The sequence below is a fragment of the Pongo abelii genome, chromosome 19 (genome assembly GCF_028885655.2).
Source record: "Pongo abelii isolate AG06213 chromosome 19, NHGRI_mPonAbe1-v2.0_pri, whole genome shotgun sequence".
Classification (NCBI taxonomy): Eukaryota; Metazoa; Chordata; class Mammalia; order Primates; family Hominidae; genus Pongo; species Pongo abelii.
Genome location: NC_072004.2, coordinates 46,668,283 through 46,692,992, shown reverse-complemented (window position 1 = coordinate 46,692,992; position 24,710 = coordinate 46,668,283). Strand labels below are relative to the sequence as shown.

General features: G+C 39.8%; 1 protein-coding gene across 6 annotated transcripts in view; it reads left to right on the top strand.

Moving 5' to 3' along the window:
* MYO1D (myosin ID) overlaps positions 1–24,710 on the top strand; it is a 377,108-nt gene that overhangs the window by 202,903 nt on the left and 149,495 nt on the right. For all 6 annotated transcript variants that reach the window (XM_009251492.4, XM_024234170.3, XM_009251493.3 and 3 more), the window contains 3 exon segments: positions 8,414–8,637; positions 13,134–13,278; positions 13,808–13,912. In XM_009251492.4, coding sequence (XP_009249767.3) covers positions 8,414–8,637; positions 13,134–13,278; positions 13,808–13,912 — 474 coding nt within the window.

The window sequence follows — 24,710 nt, the reverse complement described above, 5'->3', positions numbered from 1 at the left end:
TGGCTAACACGGTAAAACCATGTCTCTACTAAAAAATACAAAAAATTAGCCAGGCGTGGTGGCGGGCACCTGTAGTCCCAGCTACTCAGGAGGCTGAGGCAGGAGAATGGCATGAACCTGGGAGGCGGAGCTTGCAATGAGCCGAGATCACGCCACTGCACTCCAGCCTGGGCGACAGAGCGAGACTCCATCTCAAAAAAAAAAAAGAAAGAAAAAGAAGTTCTCAGAGCTTCTAATATGCTAATGTACATCATGAATCTCCATAAAGGGAATTGCAGTATGCAGCTTTTCCAAACTTATTGAAATTGGAACCCTTTTTTCAGGGAGCATTCCAAAAGCCCTGTGTTCCAGAATGTACTTTTAGAACTCTGTGGAATCAATGTTAGGGTATACCTTTGGCTGGATCTTTCAAATATCAGCTATTTTGGCAATCTAGAGAACTAGTCAAAATTGAGATTATTTGCAAACCACTAAAGCAAATGTATACTGTGTTATTATTTTGATGGAGTACTGTGTGTTTTGAATGCTAGGCATTTGTCACACAAGGTCAAAGCCTGACCTGTACTCTTTACCAGGTGGTAAGCCACCTCGCTATTAGACAGAGGTAGACTTGGGGATGGTAGAGGCTGTAGGAGTCTCCTGAAAAAGCTGAAATATTGCCAGACACCACTTTGGATCTGCTCAGATGCTCAAACACTTGACCAAAACTCTGTAGTTCTACATCAAAATGCAGTTTAAAGATAGTCTTGAGAGATTTTGAAGATGAATTACCAAGTTTTTACCTCCTCTTTTAAGAAAACAAAACCAAACAAAAGAAAGCAGTCACTTTCCTACAGCTCCACAGAGTGTTTACGAGATTGAATCCTGGAAAATCTGCCAGAGTTACTTAACCTATTATCTGGAGTAATTTTATTTTCATTTGTCTGCAAAATAATTGCGATTTGGGTTTCAATAGTGTTGATGTTAGGCTGTTAGCTTCTGATAGTAATTGACCAAAAGGTTCAATTACTTCTTGAAGTTACAGTTATAAGGAGGCTGTCAGATCATGTCATCATCATAGTGAAGAAATCATTAATAGGCAGCAATTGTGTGCACTAAAGAATTGCAAGGTTAATGAATCTGGTCAAGGCCATGTATATAAAATGGGCATGTCCTAAATGAAGGTTCATGGGTCAATTAACTCGGCAAGTTAGTCTCCCAGACCAAGGTAAGACAGCTCAGAGGTGGTCACTTCTAAATTATGTTCCACCAAGCACATACCAATACCGCCACCTGCAATAGTTAAGTTCATCAGGACAGCTTGTAATGATCAGACTCATTACATGTACTTTGTGTGTGTGTGTGGCACACATGTACTTTTTGTGTGTGTGTGGCTCTTCATTTTAATGATTTTTACATTTGTTTATTGACTAAAGATTTGGTTTTGTGTCTTAGATTTATCCTATGTCTTCCAAAATATTAATTTATCTATAAAACGAAGTAATTTTGTGTCAGGAATTATGCTAATTGCCTATAAATTATATTCACTGGATTATATTTTCTTCTTGTTACATATTAACCTGCTAGTCTGGTAAAAACATGAGCACCAGCATTTTAAAAATAGCACATCAAGTCTTTATTCATTTTGTCCCTTATAGAAATGGAAGAGGAATAATTCAGAAAGATTTTTCTGTCTCTGAGTCTTCCTTTAAAATAGCTCTTAGAAAGAGCCACACCGTTCATCAGTCAATCATGAAATATCCTAAATTGAATGTGACTGTCATATTCTAAATTTGATGGAATGTGTCCATACCAAATTTTGTATATTTATAATTTGCTCAGAGTTCATTCAACCAGAGGTCATTATTTACATAAATAAACCCTCCTCTACCACAACTTTTTAACAACCGTAAGGTGTCAGAACTCTGCCCAGATAACCATATGGGTTATGTAGACTCATCTCAATGTGGACTCTCAAAGTTCCCCATTATGTAGACTCATCTCGATGTGGACATCTCAGAGATCCCCATATGGGGAACTTAAAGATAGAAATAGAAGAAAGATGCTTCTAAAAATTGTCCTTAGGCATGGAGGACCTGAGAAGCTGGGAGCTGAAATGTTGAACGATTCTGTTTGTGGAAACCAAGAGAATGTCTAATTCAGAGCACCAGGGAGCTGTGAAGTAGTGATTTATATTGACAACAAGACAGAAAGAGCCCCCAATGCCCATAATGACTAGAATTTTGAAAAACAAAACAAAACAAAACATGGGGAACTAGGAGAAAAAAGGGAAGGCTGACCTGTGTTTGATTCTGAGACGAAACAGAAGATACATAATTGCCCTACTTCTTAATAGAGTGTAACCTAGAATCCTACTTTTTTTGCAAAGTTTAATGACTGTTAGATGTTGCTTTGAAACATCTGACTGCTGAAGAAGTATGCACCAGAAGAAAAAGTGGTAGAATTAAGATGGCATTATGAAACATCTGGTTAAACATGACAGTTGTGTTTATATCCTCTTAACATCTCGAAAAGAGCAGAAAAGGAATAAAAATTGGATAAACCTATGAGGACAAATAGTACCATAGTGGAAACAACAGAAGACGAGGTGTCAGCATAAGTTTAGAAGTAAGTAAATGAGTGGTTACTCCCAGGCAAGTGCCTGTAGAGAACAAGGCAAACAGGCAAGCCAGTTTGCCTTGTTCTGACTGTAGGGCTGTAGAAAGATTCTAGACTGGGAAGGACTGGGTGCCTCTGTAGGTAGGGATGAGGGGTGGCCTTGACAGAGGAGGTTAGTTAAAATATATATAAAGAGGAATTAGACACTAGGTCTCTCCCCAGACCTCACAAGGCTAAGGGACTACCTCAGCCTCATTCTGATAGATGGCAAGAAGTTTCTTGTCTGAATAAATTGAACAGGATTTAGAGAAGTTCTGAACTTAGGGACACCAGGCTTAGTGGAGGAGAGGGGTCAGGTACCATATTGAGACCAAGGATATTAAATGAAAGTATAGATACTGAGGAGTAAGATTCCCCCCACCACCCACCCCAGACCCCTTCACTCTGAGGATTCTGGCAGGAAAGAGAAAACACTTCATGATCCTGACATTCTGGGGTTCCCCACAGATGGCTACTCCCAACCTAATCACCCTGTAGTGAAGTTCCCCATCCATGAAGCACTTATACAGAGCTTCCAAGGGCTGTTCACCCTTCAGTGAGAGTGGAGGGCCAACGATCCCTATACATTTGAGGAAGGCCTTGGGCAAGGCCAAGACTAAGACAAGTAGGAAAATTGGGGATTTAGAGGTAACAGGTGCAATACAAGGAACAGTGCAAAAAATAAAACCATAAGTTATATACTCGGAGGTGGGATGAGATGTTGCATTCATAAAGTAAGAGCAACATGCTTTTAAAAGAAATATTACAAGAGCAAGGATGAGCTCTTGAAGATGGAAAACGTGACAGCCGAAGTGAAAGATTCAATATCAGGCTTAGAAGATGAAGTAGAATACATTCGTTCATTCAGCAAATATTATTAACTAGGTCCTTGGCATTGTTCCAGACAGTGGAAATACATCAGTGAGCAAAACCGACAAAGACCCCCAGCCTAGTAGCCCTTAAATTCTAGCGGGAGAGAGCATAAACAACATCATAATATGTAAGTTACATGATATGTTGGAAGGGATTGAGTGCTGGGGGAAAAAGAAAAAGCAGAGCATGGGAAGGAGAATTAAGAGTGCTGGGCGGGCGGGAGAGCGGGGAGGTGGAGACAAGTTGAACTTTTAAATAAGAAGGCCAGGGCTGGCCTCCCTTGAGAAGGTGACAACTGAGTAAAGATGCGGAGAGTGAGGAAGTCAGCCATCTGATGGCTGGGAGCAGATTATTCCAGGCAGAGGGAGCAACTAGCACAAAAGCCCTGAGACAAGAGGATGCCTGGCCTGTGTAGGGTCCAGCAGGGAGGCCAGTATGGCGGGAGCGAGCAGGGGAGAGGACAGCGGAAGATGAGGTGGGGAGGAGACAGTACCAGACCACATAGGGCCATGAACGCTATAGGAAGGACTTTGGCTTTTCTGCTCAGGGAAATAGAGAGCCACTGCAGAGTTTGAGCAGAGAAGTGACATGATCTGACTTTGGTCTTAAAAGGATCACTCTGGCTGCTGTGTTGAGAATTGGCACCTCAGTTGCAAGGATGTGTGCAACGCCGTGCCAGCATTCTCTGTTTATACCTGAGTTGTTCCTTGTCAGCAGGCCTCTCTGTTTGCTGCTGTCCTCTTTTCTGAGAAATGGTCCCTTCCTTGCTCCTCTGTCAGTATGCTCTCTACCCGATATCCTCTGCTGACTTCACCTCACAGGTCCCAGCGTGTGTCCTTCGGCTCCCGCTCCTCTGGCCTCATATCCTAAAGCATGTAACGTCTGGCTGGTTCTACTTTTGTGTTAATATTGTTTGAAGCAGGGCCCCTTTTGGCTCCCTTGTTGTTTGTTGAACCTTTCAGGCACAGGCAAATAAGTATTAAGCACTTGCTTTTTAATATAACATTTAATTTTCTGCTTTCTGAGGCTTTGTCGTCAGGCACAGTCCTTTACAAACATAAGCTTTGTATGACTCTCAACAAACTCAACAGTTTAAGCTGCTTTAAACAAAGAGAGAAAACAGAAAAATCTGTCTTATACCTTAAATTCCAAACCTGCAGACCCTTGGTGGGAAAACCAACCAGCAACCCTTCTGCCACACATAAACACAAACTTTTATGGAAGCGTATCTATTTAAACCAAATATGCTTAGATTATAAGGGAAAATGCATGAATCATTTTTCCTGTAAAATCATTTTCCTCTGTAGTTTTCAGTGCTTGTCCTTTGATGTTAAAAAATAGAGCCTAAGGGACTTCTCATAAAGTTGGTGATATAACTGCAGGTTCACAAAATTTCCTTCCCACAGAATTGTGTAAGATTAACAAATATCAAATGTAAAAATAACAAAGAACATGCCATCAACCCTGAAACCAAGAAAAGATTCCAACTCCATGCCATCAACTTTGAGAAGTGTCATCCAAAAAAGAAAACTTGGGCCAAATTGAAAGAAGATGCTTTTAAAAAATCGATATATTCTTCAAAGAGAAGAATGGAGCATGGAGAAGTACAAGGAGGAAATTCTGAAAAGTCGTACTACTTTTGAAGGTGCTACATTCAGTATAAAGGTGTACCAGAGGGAGGGCTTAGAATACCCCACACCTTCATCGGGGACCCTTTCTTTCATCAAGAAGACTTCTTTCACAAGCAAGAAGAGTAGGCAAGGTTTGCCATCTTTCCTGCCTCTGATATATCAATAAGTGGGTGTAAAATGAGGAAAGCATCTGCAAGCAATGATTATTACAGCTGAACCAAGGAAAAGCTCCACTAGACATGAAAAAGGAACACTTGGCCCCATAACAAGCCAAAAGCCTACGATACAACCCAGATTTGGTGAAGCAAACCTCTGATGCATTTATTTCATAGAATGAAGTAAAGCAGTTACTTAAAGCCCCTGCATGCTCTCCTCTCCTCTTAGGCAACTGAATGACTGGATAAGGTGTATAAACCATGGACACCAGTCCATATTATAGGTGGAAGAATAAAACAATATCAAATCAGGCACTGTTTGGGGGCAAATGGCAGACAGAGAGAATGGCTTACATTTACTAAACAGTTTTCAGGTCACACTGACAAGTGACGGAGGCAAAAAATCTGCACATACAAAAAAAGAAAGTAGCACAATCGCCGGGCGCAGCGGCTCACGCCTGTAATCCCAGCACTTTGGGAGGCCAAGGCGGGGGGATCACGAGGTCAGGAGATCAAGACCATCCTCGCTAACACAGTGAAACCCCGTCTCTACTAAAAATACAAAAAGTTAGCCAGGCATGGTGGCATATATATTGAATATGTAAATTATTCAACATATAATAGAGTTAATATAGGTAATGTAAACATGCTTTAACTATCATTGGGAAGGTAAACGAGAAGAAAGAATGATGGTGGGAGAGCTAAATCTCCATCTTGCGTGATTTGGATAGTGTCTAAAAGGATCAACCAAGAAATCATAATATATGTGGTTTTTTGGGGGGGTATTTTTTTTGGGGGGGGACAGGGTCTCACTTCCATCACCCAGGCTGGTGTACAGTGGTGCAATCTTGGCTCACTATAGCCTCAACTTCCTGAACTCAGGCAATCCTCCCACCTAAGCCTCCTGAGTAGCTGGGACTACAGGTTCACACCACCACACCTAGCTAATTTTTCTGTATTTTTAGTGGAGACAGGGTTTCGCCATGTTGCCCAGGCTGGTTTCGAACTCCTAGGCTCAAGTGATCCTCCCACCTCAACCTCCTAAAGTGCTAGGATTACAGGCATGAGCCACCACACCTAGCCATATTATTTATAAATATGACAGTAAATATGGAAGGAGCATCTAAAATAGTTTGTGTTGATTGAGACTGGAGGTAGGGAGGTGGGTTTAGAAGGGTGAAGAGAAGGGCTACTGTGTTTTTTTTATATGCGTTTTTGTGCTATTTGATTTTTTCAACTATTAAAAACCTAAATAAGCCAACACAGATGAAATTATAAAGGTTGTCAAAAAAAGACCCCCTTTATAAAATAGGTTTCTTGTAAAAGAAAGAAATTACCACTTAAAAAGTACTTACTTATAAAATGTTTTTTTCAATTTGCTAAAGAATCTAACCAAAAACATTCTAATAGGAAGCTCTATAAAACACTTCTTGAAAATTAAAGATTGATATCCTTTACAGATGTGGCTCCAAGGAGTCTTAAATTCCTCCCAATAAAAAAAAAAAAGCAACGAACAGTAGGAAACTTAAAAATGTGTTTTGTCTAAGAAATTAAATCACATACTTTCACCCTGTAATTGTATTTTTTTGGTTTTTCAAGATGCTAAAGAAGGGAGCTTTATTTTTGCACTTGGGTGGAGGCGTAACAAAGCCATCTGTACAGTGGATTTGGCTACAAGGAAGGGAGCCATTTTGACTAAAAAGGGCTGCTGCACTGACGCCACATGAGATGACGAGTTAGTTTTTATTGCCTCATTGTCTTTAAACATTCTATTTATATGTGAACTCTAGATTACCATCACAAATTGCCCATGTGTCATGTTTCCCTTAAATGTTATGGTTTTTCTTGACCCATTGGGGTCCCTTGATGATCTTCTTGCACATAGTGTGCAAACAAATCTGTATTGTGCAGCAGGCTGAAAAGGGAGAACACTGCAAGCACATGGTGTACTTTAGGAGTCCGCATGAGGACAAACCTAAAACAACTGAGTCAAATGAGGCATTGCGCAAGTTTTGCTTAGAGGAATTGGTGGGCACAGATGGGGATTTTTAAGAAGAAATAAAAGAAACCTGAGGGAGTCTGCAGAACCCATACTGTGGGCTTTGAACTAGAGGTTGAAAATCTTGGCTCTGAAAGGCCAGGGACTAGGGAGGGAAATAATACAATCAACCTAAGAGTTGGAACGGTTATTTTAGTAGCAGCAATAAATATACTGGAGCATGATGGCGATGTGTACAAGGAGTTCATCGAAGAAAGCAACTAGGGTTGTTTGGCATCTTGGAGACTGGTAGCAGAAAGGGAAAGAAAGGGGTTTACACTTCCATATTGTGGAAGAAGGAGTAAAGTGGTCGTGGAGAGGATATACAGGGGAAGAGCCAGTGATTAATTGACGATCGCACCAAATTTGTTTTTGCTTGAGAAGTTGAGAAATATGGGTACCTGACAAAGGATCCTGAAAAAAAATAAGTATCTCTGACTTTGCCATGCTTGGATGAAGTTGGCATTGAGGCGTTTATATAGTGTCATTGATTTGTGAGCACTGAAAAACTTTTAACAAAGATTCACATGATATTAGTACGTAATCTGATTTACCCTTTACCCATGAATCTTTGAGAGTTTACGTAGTGCCGCGGGAGAGGAGGTGCACCGGCTGTGTGTAAATCAGTTTGTAAATCCAAAGTGGCGTTACACCAGTGGCCAGCATGTATAATCTATGTAAAGTTAGGTTTCACAAGAAAACTATAGATGCTTATGGCATGATGTTCTGACTCATCTCGCTTCCCTTCAGCATTCCTAAAATATTTATCCAAAGATATTTGCATTTTGGCTTTCTTCTTTTAATGACAGTAAAGTTAAAACAGGACTCAGCTTCAGGCTCAGCACACACTTCAGTGTAGAATAATGAGCAGCTAGACAGCTGAAACAAAATGACTGACGTGACTCCCCACGCCATCTGTTGGTGGCGGGTGGAACTGACATGCTTTGGCTCTGCCTGATTTTGTGCACACTTGCAAGTTGCCTAGTTGAGTTTGTAAGCAGAGGAGCTGCTATAATATGAAAGCCATGCACAACTCAGCCAGTCAATAATGTTTTCCTTTTTCTTTCTCTATTGTGAAGGTGTGGCGGGGCACCCTGGCCCGCATGCGGTACAAAAGAACCAAGGCAGCTCTGACCATAATCAGGTACTACCGGCGCTACAAAGTGAAGTCGTACATCCACGAGGTGGCCAGACGCTTCCATGGCGTCAAGACCATGCGAGACTATGGGAAGCACGTGAAGTGGCCAAGCCCTCCTAAAGTTCTTCGCCGTTTTGAGGAGGCCCTGCAGACGATTTTCAATAGGTAAGAACGCGTTGCTGTGTGCTGCATCCATTTATGGTGGCACAGTTAATACTTTGCAAAGTCACAAGTCTGAGACCGTGCTATTGACTCAGCTATTTGCTGTTATGACATTTACCTTTACCTTATGTTTTCAGTTTTGTAGATTTGGCTTTCAAGGAGCATCTGCTTACCCCTCAAAATAAAGGAACTGACAATTTGTTTTTCCTGTAGCAGCTGACAGCAATGTGCCACAACCCCTGGACACAAGCCATAGTTAAGATAAGCTACTAGCATGCTGTTTCTACTTACTTTTATTAGCTAAAAATAAAACCACCACACATAACTCAAACTAGAAAATCCATTAATCCTTTCAAAGCAGTGGTTCTCAATTCTGCTGCACCTTAGAATAACAAGGAGTTTAGGAAATATGCCAGCACCCAGGTCCTACCACCAGAGAGTCCTGTTTAATGGCGCTGGAGTGGTGGGGCCCAAGCAGAGGTCCTTTTTTAAAGTTTCCCACATGATTTTAAAGTGCAGCCAAAGGGGAAAATAACTGTTTTTGGAGCGAGCTGTCTTTTAAATAAATAAAAACCCAAGTAAAATTTGGTACCTTTCCAACTGGTCTTTATTTTTTTATAACCTGCCCTGGATCTGAGTGTGTAGTTATTCCAAGTCCTTTCTCCTCGCTTTTTGAGCTTATTTATTGCCAGTATACACCAGATATATTTAGTTCTGTCTTAGATACAGCCATCTAGTCACATAAACTAAGCTACTTCTTCTCAAATATAGTCATTTTATCATGATACTCCATAAAGAACACTTTGAACTAATTGATATGCTGAATGTACAAGAACTAATGTATAATTCTGTGCTAAATCAGATGTTATCTTCTTTAGATTTTGCTCTAAATATAATTGATGGAAGGTATCAAAAGATAAAGAAAAATGCATGGAAGAAAACTCTTTAATATATATCTCATATGCTTTTTTAAAAAAAGAAATAATTGCTCATAAGAAGAAAAAATACAGAATTATTGAAAACAAAAGTACCTCAACCTTCAGTTCTCAGATATAGTACTATAAATAATTAGTTTTCAATCTTGGCAGGCTTTTTACATAGTCACATATGATTTGGGCATTTTTTTCCTCTTTTTTATACAGGCAAGATTATATGTATGGCTATATGACTTTACTTAAAAATAAGTCTTGAAGATCTGTCCATGCCAATAAAGATCTGTGTAAGGTTTTTAAGAGCTGCAGGAGATTGTTACTGATTTTGATTAGATTGCACTACAGCCTATACAGTCTTCTTTTTAGATTTTGAGGTTTTACTTGTGGTCTAGAATTGATTGATTTGTACAAAATTCAATGTACTCATTTAGCAAATACTTACTGGATGTCTGCTGTGTTGCAGGCACTGATGTAGGTTTCAGGGATATGGTGACAAACAAGAAAGATGTGAAAGACAGTCCCAGCCTTCCCAGGCCTTATAATCAATGGCATTTGAAAATAACAGGTCTGCTACATTTGTTCTGTATATGCACACGTGCGTGCACACAAGCACACTCGCACGCGCACACACACTGAATCTTGCCGGTTATGTCCATCTAGTCCAGGGGTCTGCAAACTTTTTCTGAAAGAGCCAGATATTAAGTATTTTAGGCTTTGTAGGCTACAGATGGTCTCTGTCACATATTCTTCTTGTTTTGGTTTTGGTAAACATGTAAAAATGTAAAAACTATTCTTAGCTTGTGGGCAGTACCAAGACAGACCATTGGCCAGATTTGGCACAGGCTATAGTTTGCCAACCCCTGATCTAGTCACTATCAGGAATTTTTTGATCTGTGGAATACAGAGAGAGATGTATTAAAGAATTCTATTGTGATTGTAGCGTTCTTGTGTTTGTTTTTCTAAAATCTCAATGTGCATCTAATCATGTTTAAGTTCACTTGTGTTCTTCACAGTAATTCTTTTCAATTGAGCTTTCTCCATGCCTAGCTTTGTCCCCTTTTCATGTCATTGAGGCTGGTGATTTTTATGGCTGCAGCTGTTGTTGGCTACACGTATTTATAGACAGCAGTTTGCTTGATTAGGATGAGAAGCATGGGTGGCTTTCTCCATGGTCGTATAGGTCAGGTCCTGAATCCCCCAGTGTGCTTCTGTGGCCTTTGGAGTCAGTCAGGGACAGACCTTGTCCTGAGCCACTGTGGGCAGTGAAGACAGGACAGGCTGACCAGGTTTGTAGACTGGAAACAGACCAGTAGACAGAGCAAAGATGTCTCTCCACCAGTCATGAAATTTGGAGATCAAGGGCTGATTCGAGAAGTTGCTTAGGAAGCCACTGAGTATTGTAAGACCCACCTGTCACAGTGTCCTTGACTTTGACCACCAACTACTCTAAGCCTGTCACTCTTCTAGTCTCTTCTGGAATGATCTTAGGACAGTCTGTCTTGTTGGAGTGTTGGTTGTCCATAGGAAGTAAAGAAAGGATTCCACTATTCTATTGAGCCACGACTTCTTCATGGTTGTTGCCTTGGCAACCTACTATCTCTGACCAACATGTGGCCTGCCTCACTGCAGCCAGCCATTCCATGTGCAGGGAACAGGCACAGCTCTCACCTTAAAATCCTTCATCTCCTGCCCTTGCTACCAGTCCCTGCCACTTCAGGCTTCAGGATTCTCATCTATGCCTGAGGGGTTTTCTCCTTCCACTGAGTAGAGTGCTCTGCCCTGAGTGAGCCGCTTCCCCATCAGCTGGATCCCATCTGCTTTGTATCTTCCAGAAAGTCATTACACTTTCTACTTTATTGACATTCTCATTTTCTGGTGGTGTTATAAATGTTTCCTTATTTTCATATTTATTTGGTTATTTCAGTGGGAATTTTCCATTTTAGTCAAATCTCATTCTGTGGAAACAAGTTTGAGGACAACCGGCCTTGATTATTCGTCTGATCAAAAGGAAGTTCTCTGTTTGCTTCCAACCTCCCTACTTCAAGCTCCTGTGGCAGAAAAGAGGATATAAGCATCGTGCAGGGCTAAGATGCCGCCAAGAGCATAGGAGAACTTGTACCTGTTTTTTCCCAATCAGGAACAGGTTATTTTTGGTTTTGCTTCAGTTGCTTAGCCAAAAAATCTTGGAGTCGTCCTTAAATCCTCTCTGGCCCCCACATCTAATCCATTGTCAAATTCTGTTTGTTCTTCCTTCAGAAATATTCGGAACCAACACTTACCTCCACCTCCACCTCCACCTCCCTGATCCAAGCCACCTTGCTCTAGCATGTGTGTTACGGAAATAGCCATCTAACAGGTCTTCCTGTTCCCAGCCTATAGCAACCACAATGATCCTTTTAAAGCATGAGTCAGGTCATGTCCCATCTTTGTTCCAAACCTTCCAATGGCTTCTCATCTCTTTCAGAGGAAAGGCCAAAGTCCTGATCATGGTCTCATGGCTTTGTGGATTCTGACCCTGACTCTCCCAGCTCCTTACGCTGCTCCTCTGATGCACCAAGCAAGCTCACATCCCAGAGCCTTTGCACTTGCTGTGTTCTCTTCTCTTTCTGGAACACTCTGGTGCAGGTCTCCGTATGATCAGCTCCCTCACGTCCTGTAGGTCTCTGCTCATCTATCCTTATCAGTGGTGCCTGCCCAGACCACCCTATATAAACCATACCCACTCCGCATTCCTTCCCTCTTCCACACTCCCGGTCCTCCTTGCCTTACCTTCACCATCCTACATACTATATGTTTACTCATATATTTGCTATCTGTCACTTCTCTCCAGAATACAAGCACCTAGCAGAAAGGACCTTTGTTTTGCTTATTACTGTGCCCCCACTGCCTAGAACAGCACTGGGAGTTTAGCAGGCACCTAGAAAACCTTCGTTGAATGAATGAATGATGAATCCAATTTTCTATGCCCTAAATATAAATATTATGAGAGCCCATGTATCACTGAGTTCTAGTTGCTTTCAAAACACACAAACAACAAAGCAAGTTTTAGGAAAGATCTGTCTACATAAAATGATATGTATTTTAGCAACTTCTGTGTGTATTTTGGAGGCATTTTACTTTTTTTAGCATGCCAGTGCTTTGATTTCATTCCACTTAATGACAGCTTCAGTTATTTTTGAGAATGCATGGAGCCCAGGCACAGTGGCTTATGCCTGTAATCCCAGCACTTTGGGAGGCCAAGGCAGGCAGATCACTTGAGGTCAGGAGTTCAGGACCAGCCTGGCCAACATGGTGAAACTCCATCTCTTATAAAAATACAAAAATTAACCAGGCATGGTAGCACACACCTGTAATCCCAGCTACTCAGGAGGCTGAGGCAGGAGAATCACTTGAACCTGGGAGGCAGAGGTTGCAGTGAGCTGAGATCATGCCATGCACTCCAGCCTGGGAGACGGAGGGAGACTCAAAAAAAAAAAAAAAAAAAAAAAAAAACCAGAGAGAGAGAGAGAATGCATGGGATTGCATTGCATTTCTAAAGTCTAATACATGTTGTCTATTTACTTGTAGATGGAGAGCATCCCAGCTCATCAAGAGCATTCCGGCCTCAGACCTGCCCCAGGTCAGGGCAAAGGTTGCAGCCATGGAAATGTTGAAGGGTCAAAGGGCTGACCTCGGGCTCCAGAGGGCCTGGGAGGGCAACTATCTTGCTTCAGTAAGTCCAAGGGAACAAAGTGAAATCTACTTCTACTTCCTCTACAGAAAAAGAGAAGAACATATCTCCAGAGAACTTGCAGAAAGGATAAAACACTTTTAGAAACTAAATAATTTCTATGAGATACTAAAACATTTTATTGCTTCTAAATGTACAGTATTTGATGTTTCTCCCGTGTTTAAAAGGGTTCTCTCTGTTGTATCCATATGTATTAAATACACTCTATAACCTGGCCTTTGACCATTTAAACCTTCCCTTACATCATTCAGTGACGATTTTTTAATTACTACCTTTATATTAATTATTCCCAGAGCTACACTTTATCCTCTCTCCCATTCCCTATTTTAAAATTTTTATAGGATCTTTGATGTTACAACAACCATTTAGTAGCTTACCATCTGGGGTGAGGAGATAAAGAGTGCATGTGTGAAACTATGTAAGTGTAGTTATAAAGCAGTACACTGAAAGATTGCCTTTCCTTCTAAAATGCTAAGCATACTCATTTTGTCTTGTTTCCTTTTTCTTTCAGAAGCCAGATACACCTCAGACCTCAGGCACTTTTGTCCCTGTTGCTAATGAATTGAAACGGAAGGACAAATACATGAATGTCCTCTTTTCCTGTCATGTCCGTAAGGTGAGGCAAGCTTAAACCAGATCATCTTGGAAAGGAAAGACTGATTCAGATGAAACTCACTTAAGTAAGCCTGTAATAAAACATAACAGTAGGTACATAACTAGCTTCATCATCAGTTCACTAGACCTGTCTGTGCTGAGGCATCGTAGGAATGGCTGAGGTGACTACAACTTTACAGTTAGGCTATAAAGCCTTCCTAAGGGAAGTGATAACCTTTTTTTTTTTTTTTTTTTTTTTGAGACGGAGTTTTACTCATGTTGTCCAGGCTGGAGAGCAGTGGCGTAATCTCGGCTCACTGCAACCTCTGCTTCCCAGGTTTAAGTGATTCTTCTGTCTCAGCCTCCCAAGTAACTGGGATTACAGGCATGCACCACCATGTCTGGCTAACTTTATATTTTTAGTAGAGACAGGGTTTCACCATGTTGGTCAGGCTGGTCTCGAACTCCTGATCTCAGGTGATTCACCTGCCTCAGCCTCCCAAAGTGCTGGGATTCCAGGACTGAGTCACCATGCCCAGCCAATTTCTTTTTAAAACTAGAAAAAAAAAAAAAAAAACTAGATTGCGGGGACCTCTTTGAAGTCAGGGATTTGTATTTCACTGCATGTGTATCTTTCATAGCAGCTGTATATCTGCTTCATATTTAATGGTCATTTAGTACTTTTTATACCTACATTATTTCTTTTTTTTTTTTTTTTTGAGACGGAGTCTCATTCTGTCGCCCAGGCTGGAGTGCAGTGGTGCAATCTTGGCTCACTGCAAGCTCCGCCTCCCGGGTTCATGCCATTCTCCTGCCTCAGCCTCCCGAGTAGCTGGGACTACAGGCGCCCACCACCATGCCCGGCTAATTTTTTGTATTCTTTAGTAGAGACGGGGTTTCACCGTGTTAGCCAGGATGGTCTTGATCTCCTGACCTCGTGATCCACCCGCCTCGGCCTCCCAGAGTGCTGGGATTACAGGCGTGAGCCACCGCACCCAGCCTATACCTACATTATTTCTGTAAAACAGAGTTTGGGAGAGAAAGAACTGAGTTTTAAAAAGAGGAGTAGGGCATATTGAGATTTGGAAGGTGAGGGAAAAGTTACCTGCTGTGAATGTATTTGCTTGTCTGATGCAGGATACTTGGGCTGCTCTTTACCTGGAGATGATAGCAGTTGGGCAAATGGAAGTTGGGAAGTGGAAGGCAAAGGACTTAGCTAGTCTTAAAAAAAAAACCTTAAAATACTTGTTTAGAAGAACACAGAAGAATTGAAATTATCATTAAAAGAGTATTTTGTAGAATTATCCAAATACATTTTAAAATATTAGTGAAATTGTAATTTTTTTTAAATATTGACTAGGTTGATCCAAGAAGAGACAGTGACATAAATATGGCAATAGACAAAGGAGGAATTAAGAAAATTATCAAAGAATTACCTCATAATAAAGGCCCAAGTTTAGGTGATTTTACACGTGCTTCATTTCAGATCTTTTAAAAAATGATAATTACAGTACTATTCAGATCAAAATAATGAAATATGATTTTTCAACTATAAATTTGGCAGTCTTTAAAGTGTTGATAATAACCAATGTTTATAAGGATGTAAGAAGACATTTTTGGTAGGAGTATAAGATATAGTCATTTATAGTGGACAATTTGGCAATATCTATCAAAATTTAAAATTCTCATACCACTTAATCTAAGAATTCCACAACCCATATTTACCCTACAAATATATCTGCACAAATACCCAGAGAGAGAGAGATGTACAGGTTTGTACATTGTAACAGCCAGAAAAACTGGAAAAAATGTGAATATGTACGAATAGGTAATTAATCAATTGTGTATGTACACAGTAATATACACTGATATTAAATTAGTGGGAGGCCAGATGCAGTGGCTCATGCCTATAATCCCAGCACTTTGGGAGGCCAAGGCGGGTGGATCACGAGGTCAAGCGATCAAGACCATCCTGGCCAACATGGTGAAACCCCATCTCTACTAAAAATACAAAAAAGTTAACTGGGTCTGGTGGTGCGCACCTGTACCGCAGCTACTCAGGAGCCTGAGGCAGGAGAATTGCTTGAACCCAGGAAGCAGAGGTTGCAGTGAGCCAAGATCGTGCCACTGCACTCCAGCTGAGCGACAGAACAAGACCCCATCACAAAAAAAAAAAAAAAAAAAAAAAAAAGTGGGAAAAAGATATCTATGTGGAGAGAAAAGGACAAAATATGTGAAACAGTGGTTTTCAAGACAGTAGACATCAAGCAAGGAAAGACAATGTTCCCTGAAATATGAAGAAAAAAATGAGGTGATGAGCCCTGCAATTTACCAGTTTTCTGTCTTGAGAGACTTTCCAGTCCCAGGATGAGCAGTGGGGGAAGCCCAGGCAGAGCCCAGTAGACAAAGACAGAGCTTTTCAATAGTGAGAGAGAGACTAAGGCAGCTAGAATTTGCAGAGCAGAGTATCAGAGAGGAGAGAGTTGCACAGAGAGAAAACTCTGAAGATCTGTAGAGAGTTCACTTTGACTGTTCATCTGAGTACTGATCAGCACATACATATGTGCATATGAGGAAATAACTCAAGGCTGGTAAACAGCAACCCAAAGGGTTATAGGCAACAATGCCCAGTACTCACACAGGGTTGCAAGTAGTGCCTGTTCACACCAGCCAGACTGGAAAACCTCATGATTTATGAGGCACTGAATAGAGTACTGACAAGAGATTGCCTCAGTAGGAGGTTATAACTACCCTTTGATCAAACACTGTTCTGATCCTACCTAATAAATCTTGAAAGCACAACCAGAGATAATCAAACTGTTCCCAAGTAACCTAACCAGAACAAAGCCCAAAAATGTTTATAGGAATACAAAAATATCCAGCTCACAGAAGGTAAAATTCACGACATATGACATCCACTCAAAAGTTTCCAAGCATATAAAACAAGAGACTACAACTCATAAGGAGAAAAAAAATTAATCATTCAAACTGACCCAGAACTGATATAGATTATAGAATTAACAGACAAGGTCATTAAAATAATTATTATGATTGTATTCCATATCTTCAAAAAGCTAGAGGAAAGATTTAACCTGTTAAATAAACACATGGAAGATTTTTTTTAATGACCTGCATGAAGTTATAAAGATGAAAAATACAATTTCTGGGAGGAAAAAACATACTCAATGGGATTAACAGCAGATTAGTCTTTGCAGAAGGAAAACTAGTGAATTTGAAGATATAGCAATAAAAACTACCCAGAATTAAACACAGAGAGAAAAATAAAAGGCTAAAACAAAGCATCAGGAAGCTGTTAGGTAACTTCCTGTGGCCTAATATAGGTGCAGTTGAAGTCTCTGAGGGAGAGGAGAGAAGGAGAGAAATAAATAATATTTTTTAAAATAACGGCTGATATTTCCCCAAAATTTGATGAAATGTTAAACACACAGATCCAAGAAGCTCAACAAACGTTAAGCACAAGAAACATGAAGTAAAGTATACTACAGTAAATTGTAACTAAATTGCTCAATACCAGTAATAAAGAGAAAAAAGACACGAAGGAACAAAGAAAGGATGCATCCAATTTCTTGTCAGAAGCAATGCAAGTAAGGAGACAGTGGAGCAACATCTTTAAAGTACTGGTGAAAAAACAACAACAACTTAGAATTCTATACCCAGCAACTATATCTTTCAAAAACCAAAGTGAAATAAAGACTTTTTCAGACATATCTGAAGATAAACACTATAGGAAATGTTAAAGGAAATCATCCAGACAGAAGGAAAATTATACCACATGAAAATGTGGACATGCACCAAAGAATGAAGAGCAAGTGAAGTGGTAGTTACATAGACAAATACATGTCTTTTCTTACTTAAATGTCTTTAAAAGGTAATTGACTATATACCAATGTTTATGGCAGCATTATTCATAATAACCAACAGGTGAAAGCAATTGAAATGTCCATTGATGGATGAATGAATAAAGAAAATGTGGTATAGGCCAGGCATGGTGGCTCACGCCCGTAATCCCAACACTTTGGGAGGCTGAGGCAGGTGGATCACTTGAGGCCAGGAGTTTGAGACCAGCCTGGCCAACATGGTGAAACCCTGTCTGTACTAAAAATACAAAAATTAGCCAGACGTGGTGGCACAGGCCTGCAATCCCAGCTTCTCGGGAGGCTGAAGCACAAGAATCGCTTGAATCCGGGGGGTGGAGGTTGCAGTGAGCTGAGATTGCACTGCTGTACTCCAGCCTGGGCAACAGAGTGAGATTCTGTCTCAAAAAAAAAAAAAGAAAGAAAGAAAATGTGGTTTAGCCATACAATGGATAAAAAGCCATAAATACATGCTACAACCAAGGTGAACCTTGATATTATACTAAGAAAAATAACCAGATACACATGGATAAATATTGTATGATCCCAGTTATATACGGTACCTAGAATGATCTGATTCATAGAGACAGAAAATAGAATGGTAGTTCTAGGGGTTGGGGAAAGAGAAGACTGAGGAGTTATTGTTTAATGGGTATAGAGCTTCAGTTTGGAATGATGAAAGTTCTGGAGATAGATAGTAGTGATGGCTGCACAACAATGTGAATGTGCTTAATGCCAATGAAGCATTGACCTATACACTTAAAAATGATCCAAATAGAAAATTTTGTTGTGTGTATTTTACTGAATTTTTTAAATGAAAAAACACAATTGGCTACCTAAACAGAAACAGTGATACAGTAGCGGAGAGTTTATAATATATGTAGAAGTAAAATTTATGATAACAATAGCACAAAGATGGGGGAAATGGAAATATACTATTGTATGGTTTTTATACCCTAAAGTGATATACTATCAGTAGACTGTGATATGTTATAAATGTATTCTGTAAATCCTAGAAAAACCACTAAAATGGCAATACAAAAAGTTATAACTAATAAGCCAACAAAGGAGAGAAACGAAATTATAAAAAAAAATCTCAATGCAAAAGAAGGCAGAGAAATGTGGAAAAGGGAACAAAGAACAAATGGGACAAATAGAAAACAAATTGAAAATGATAAATTTAAGCCTAACTGTATTGATAATCACATTAAATGTCAATGGTCTAAACACACCACAATTAAAAGGCAAAGATTATGGCTTCTTAGCATGTGGATGTGTGCACCAACCCCAAAGCTCTCCAAACCCCATAATTTTGAGTTTATGGAGGTTTTATTACACAGGCATGGTTGATGAAATCATTGGCTATGGGTAATTAACTTAATCTCCAGCCCACCTCCCCTCCGTGAAGGTTAAGGGGTGGGGCTGAAAGTTCCAACCCTCTAATCATGCCTTGGTCTTTCTGGCAACCAGCCCCAATCCTGAAACTAGAAGCTCCTAGTCACCAGTTATCAGATTAGCAGACAGAAACTCTTATGTTGGGAATCTGGGACTAAGACTAAATAAATATCATAACAAAAGGTGATTCTATAACCCTTATCACTCATAAAATCACAAGAGTTTTGAGAGCTTTGTGTCAGGAACTGGGATAATGAGTAAATATATGTATTTCTTATTATATCACAATCAGTGTTTGAACATTATAAGGAAGAAGAAAGAGGTCAACTCAATGTGATAGAGGCTTGTTTGTTTTGTTTTGTTTTTTGTTTTGTTTTTTTGAGGCAGTCTTACTCTGTCACCCACGCTGGGGTGCTATGGTGCAATTTTGGCTCACTGCAACCTCTGCCTCCTGGGTTCAAGCGATTCTCCTGCCTCAGCCTCCCCAATAGCTGGAATTACAGGTGCACATCACCATGCCTGGCTAATTTTTGTATTTTTAGTACAGACAGGGTTTCGCCATGTTGGCCAGGCTGGTCTCAAACTCCTGACCTCAAGTGATCTGCCCACCTAGGCCTCCCAAACTGCTGGGATTACAGGCATGAGCCACCGTGCCCAGTCATCAATGTGACAGGGGCTTTTTAACAAAATAGAGAGCAGCTGATTACAGTTAGAATGAAATAAATGTCATCAAGGAAAGACTGCTGGCAGTATCTTGGGGTGGGTTACCACACTCCAGAGTTTAGTTCTGAACTCTGAGATTTAGAAACTCTATTTTATAAGTATACCTAGAGTCGATCAGACTATCAAGAAAAGACCTTTGCTAACCAGATTCACACACCCACGCAAAAAAAAAATGTATAAGCTATAATGTCAGTTTGTAAATATAACAAAGGAATGTACTATGTCAGTGAGTCCTCATATTCACTATCTAGTACACTTTAGTATCAAGCAGCTGGGAAATCAAATTAATAATCAGAGCAGTTGATCAAAGACAGTTGGATGGTTTTAAGATTTAGGTCATTTACTACAAAAATGCCTGATGTCTCTATCTTTCCAGCAATGACAATTTTATGTCTGACAGAGAACATGTCTTTACCTGGGTCCTGCTGGATTAAAAACTGAAGCATTCTTATTCATGTCCCTGTTTTTCCAAGTTCAAAGCAAAATACTCTTTGTTCACCCTGTAGCTTAAATACGACTTTAGAAACTGTTCAATCCCAAGGCTACGCCAGCATAAACTTGATAGGATTTCAGTAAAGCCCTCTTCTTTATGCTTAGATTCTCTCTGAAACAGCCACTTTCCATTAACCACATTATAAAATGTCCTTTAAGGTGAAAGACTTCTGCAAATAGCTACTCTCAACCATAATGTGTTTTCTCCTTATCTGCCTCTCCAGATAAACTTTTATCTGTGGCCCCCTATGGTAATGACTAAACCTATAGACAGATCACTTGTAGTGTTTAGGGAAAAACAAATGCTAGGGATTTTTTTCTTTGGTTGAAGATTTTAGTTTTGGATAATAGAAGAAACAAGATGAGGGTTTATCTAATACAGAGTCTATAATCTAGTTTGTCTATTACTATATGAATTTAAGTGGAAGAAAAGAGTGCTTTTTTGCCACAATTATAAGTCTGGAATTTACATCTATATGTAGAATTTTTTCCTTTGCCATTTTGATATAGCTAAATTATGCAATCTAAGGCTTTTACTTTGTTACCTGATGTCCTTCCCACTCAATTCGTATTCTGAGGATAATTTAAGCTGCTGAAACAGAAGGTAAAGATTTGTGATATGTTCTCTTTAGAAATTACATTTTTTGCATATAAAAACATAATATTTTCAAACAGTGTTTTCATACAATTGCTGCTTTGAGGTTTTTGTTTGTTGTTTCTAGATTAACTCAGGAACATATAAAAGGACATGGGACCTACTTGTTTTGACTCTGGAATGACCTTATGAAATTATGTAACAAGTTTTTTTAATCATATTCTTTTGTCCTACACTCATATGTTTTTGAGTATGATTCCACAAAAGATGACGTGCATGACTTTTACTTATTATTGTTTCCTTTCTTTTTCGTATATATATTTTTACAGAGAGGGTCTTCTTCTGTTGCCCAGGCTGTGACTGCAGCCTCAAACTCCTAGGCTCAAGCAATGCTCTTGCCTCAGCCTCCCAGGTAGCTGGGATTAGCTATTATTCGGTGCCTATTTTAGATATTCTCTATGAACTCTAAGATTCATACAAGTGATAGTAAGTGTTCTTCAACATGAGTTTTACAGAACCACTGTTCTATTGAATATTAGTAGGTGCTGAAAAAGGGTTTCATAGTTAAAAGTATTTTGGAAATGCTGGGTTAAACATGCTCTTTAAGTGCAGAATTCTCAGAGCCTTTAATATATTCATGGGATCCTGACTGTTAGAAGGAAAACTAACAAACAGAAAGGACTTCCACACCAAAACCCCATCTGTACGTCACCATCATCAAAGACCAAAGGTAGATAAAACCACAAAGAGGGGAAAAAACAGAGCAGAAAAACTGAAAATTCTAAAAATCAGAGCGCCTTTCCTCCTCCAAAGGAATGCAGCTCCTCACCAGCAATGGAACAAAGCTGGATGGAGAATGACTTTGACGAGCTGAGAGAAGAAGACTTCAGATGATCAAACTTCTCCGAGCTAAAGGAGGAAGTTCGAACCCATCACAAAGAAGTTAAAAACCTTGAAAAAAGATTAGACGAATGGCTAACTAGAATAACCAATGCAGAGAAGTCCTTAAAGGACCTGATGGAGCTGAAAACCATGGCACGAGAACTACGTGACGAATGCACAAGTTTCAGTAACCGATTCGATCAACTGGAAGAAAGGGTATCAGTGATGGAAGATCAAATGAATGAAATGAAGTGAGAAGAGAAGTTTATAGAAAAAAGAATAAAAAGAAACGAACAAAGCCTCCAAGAAATATGGGACTGTGTGAAAAGACCAAATCTCCATCTGATTGGTGCACCTGAAAGTGACGGGGAGAATGGAACCAAGTTGGAAAACACTCTGCAGGATATTATCCAGGAGAACTTTCCCAGCCTAACAAGGCAGGCCAACATTCAAATTCAGGAAATACAGAGAACGTCACAAAGATACTCCTCGAGAAGAGCAACTCCAAGACACATAATTGTCAGATTCACCAAAGTTGAAATGAAGGAAAAAATGTTAAGGGCAGCCCTCGGGTTACCCACAAAGGGAAGCCCATCAGACTAACAGCTGATCTCTCATCAGAAACTCTACAAGCCAGAAGAGAGTGGGGGCCAATATTCAACATTCTTAAAGAAAAGAATTTTCAACCCAGAATTTCATATCCAGCCAAACTAAGCTTCATAAATGAAGGAGAAATAAAATACTTTACAGACAAGCAAATGCTGAGAGATTTTGTCACCACCAGGCCTGCCCTACAAGAGCTCCTGAAGGAAGCACTAAACATGGAAAGGAACAACTGGTACCAGCCACTGCAAAAACATGCCAAATTGTAAAGACCATCGATGCTAGGAAGAAACTGCATCAACTAATGAGCAAAATAACCAGCTAACATCATAATGACAGGATTAGATTCACACATAACAATATTAACCTTAAATGTAAATGTGCTAAATGTTCCAATTAAAAGACACAGACTGGCAAATTGGATAAAGAGTCAAGACCCATCAGTGTGCTGTATTCAAGAAACCCATCTCACATGCAGAGACACACATAGGCTCAAAATAAAGGGATGGAGGAAGATCTACCAATCTAATAGAAAACACAAAAAGGCAGGGGTTGCGATCCTAGTCTCTGATAAAATGGACTTTAAACCGACGAAAATCAAAAGAGACAAAGAAGGCCATTACATAATGGTAAAGGGATCAAGTCAACAAGAAGAGCTAACTGTCCTAAATATATATGCACCCAATATAGGAGCACCCAGATTCATAAAGCAAGTCCTTAGAAACCTACAAAGAGACTTAGACTCCCACACAATAATAATGGGAGACTTTAACACCCCACTGTCAACATTGGACAGATCAACGAGACAGAAAGTTAACAAGGATATCCAGGAACTGAACTCAGCTCTGCACCAAGCGGACCTAATAGACATCTACAGAACTGTACACCCCAAATCAACAGAATATACATTCTTCTCAGCACCACGCCGTACTTATTCCAAAAGTGACCACATAGTTGGAAGTAAAGCACTCCTCAACAAATGTAAAAGAACAGAAATTATAACAAACTGTCTCTCAGACATGTGCAATCAAACTAGAACGCAGAATTAAGAAACTCACTCAAAACTGCTCAACTACATGGAAACTGAACAACCTGCTCCTGAATGACTACTGGGTACATAATGAAATGAAGGCAGAAATAAAGATGTTCTTTGAAACCACCGAGAACAAAGACACAACATACCAGAATCTCTGGGACACATTCAAAGCAGTGTGTAGAGGGAAATTTATAGCACTGAATGCCCACAAGAGAAAGCAGGAAAGATCTAAACTTGACACCCTAACATCACAATTAAAAGAACTAGAGAAGCAAGAGCAAACACATTCAAAAGCTAGCAGAAGGCAAGAAATAACTAAGATCAGAGCAGAACTGAAGGAGATAGAGACACAAAAAACCCTTCAAAAAATCAATGAATCCAGGAGCTGGTTTTTTGAAAAGATCAACAAAATTGATAGACTGCTAGCAAGACACATAAAGAAGAAAAGAGAGAAGAATCAAATAGATGCAATAAAAAATGTTAAAGGGGATATCACCACCGATCCCACAGAAATACAAACTACCATCAGAGAATACCATAAGCATCTCTACACAAATAAACTAGAAAATCTAGAAGAAATGGATAAATTCCTGGACACATACACCCTCCCAAGACTAAACCACGAAGAAGTTGAATCTCTTAATAGACCAATAACAGGCTCTGAAATTGAGGCAATAATTAATACCTTACCAACCAAAAAAAGTCCAAGACCAGACAGATTCACAGCTGAATTCTACCAGAGGTAGAAGGAGGAGCTGATACCATTCCTTCTGAAACTATTCCAATCAATAGAAAAAGAGAGAATCCTCCCTAACTCATTTTATGAGGCCAGCATCATCCTGATACCAAAGCCTGGCAGAGACACAACAAAAAAAGAGAATTTTAGACCAATATACCTGATGAACATCGATGCAAAAATCCTGAATAAAATACTGGCAAACCGAGTCCAGCAGCACATCAAAAAGCTTATCCACCATGATCAAGTTGGCTTCATCCCTGGGATGCAAGGCTGGTTCAACATACGCAAATCAATAAACGTAATCCAGCATATAAACAGAACCAAAGACAAAAACCACATGATTATCTCAATAGATGCAGAAAAGGCCTTTGACAAAATTCAACGCTTCATGCTAAAAACTCTAAATAAATTAGGTATTGATGGGACGTATCTCAAAATAATAAGAGCTATTTATGACAAACCCACAGGCAATATCATACT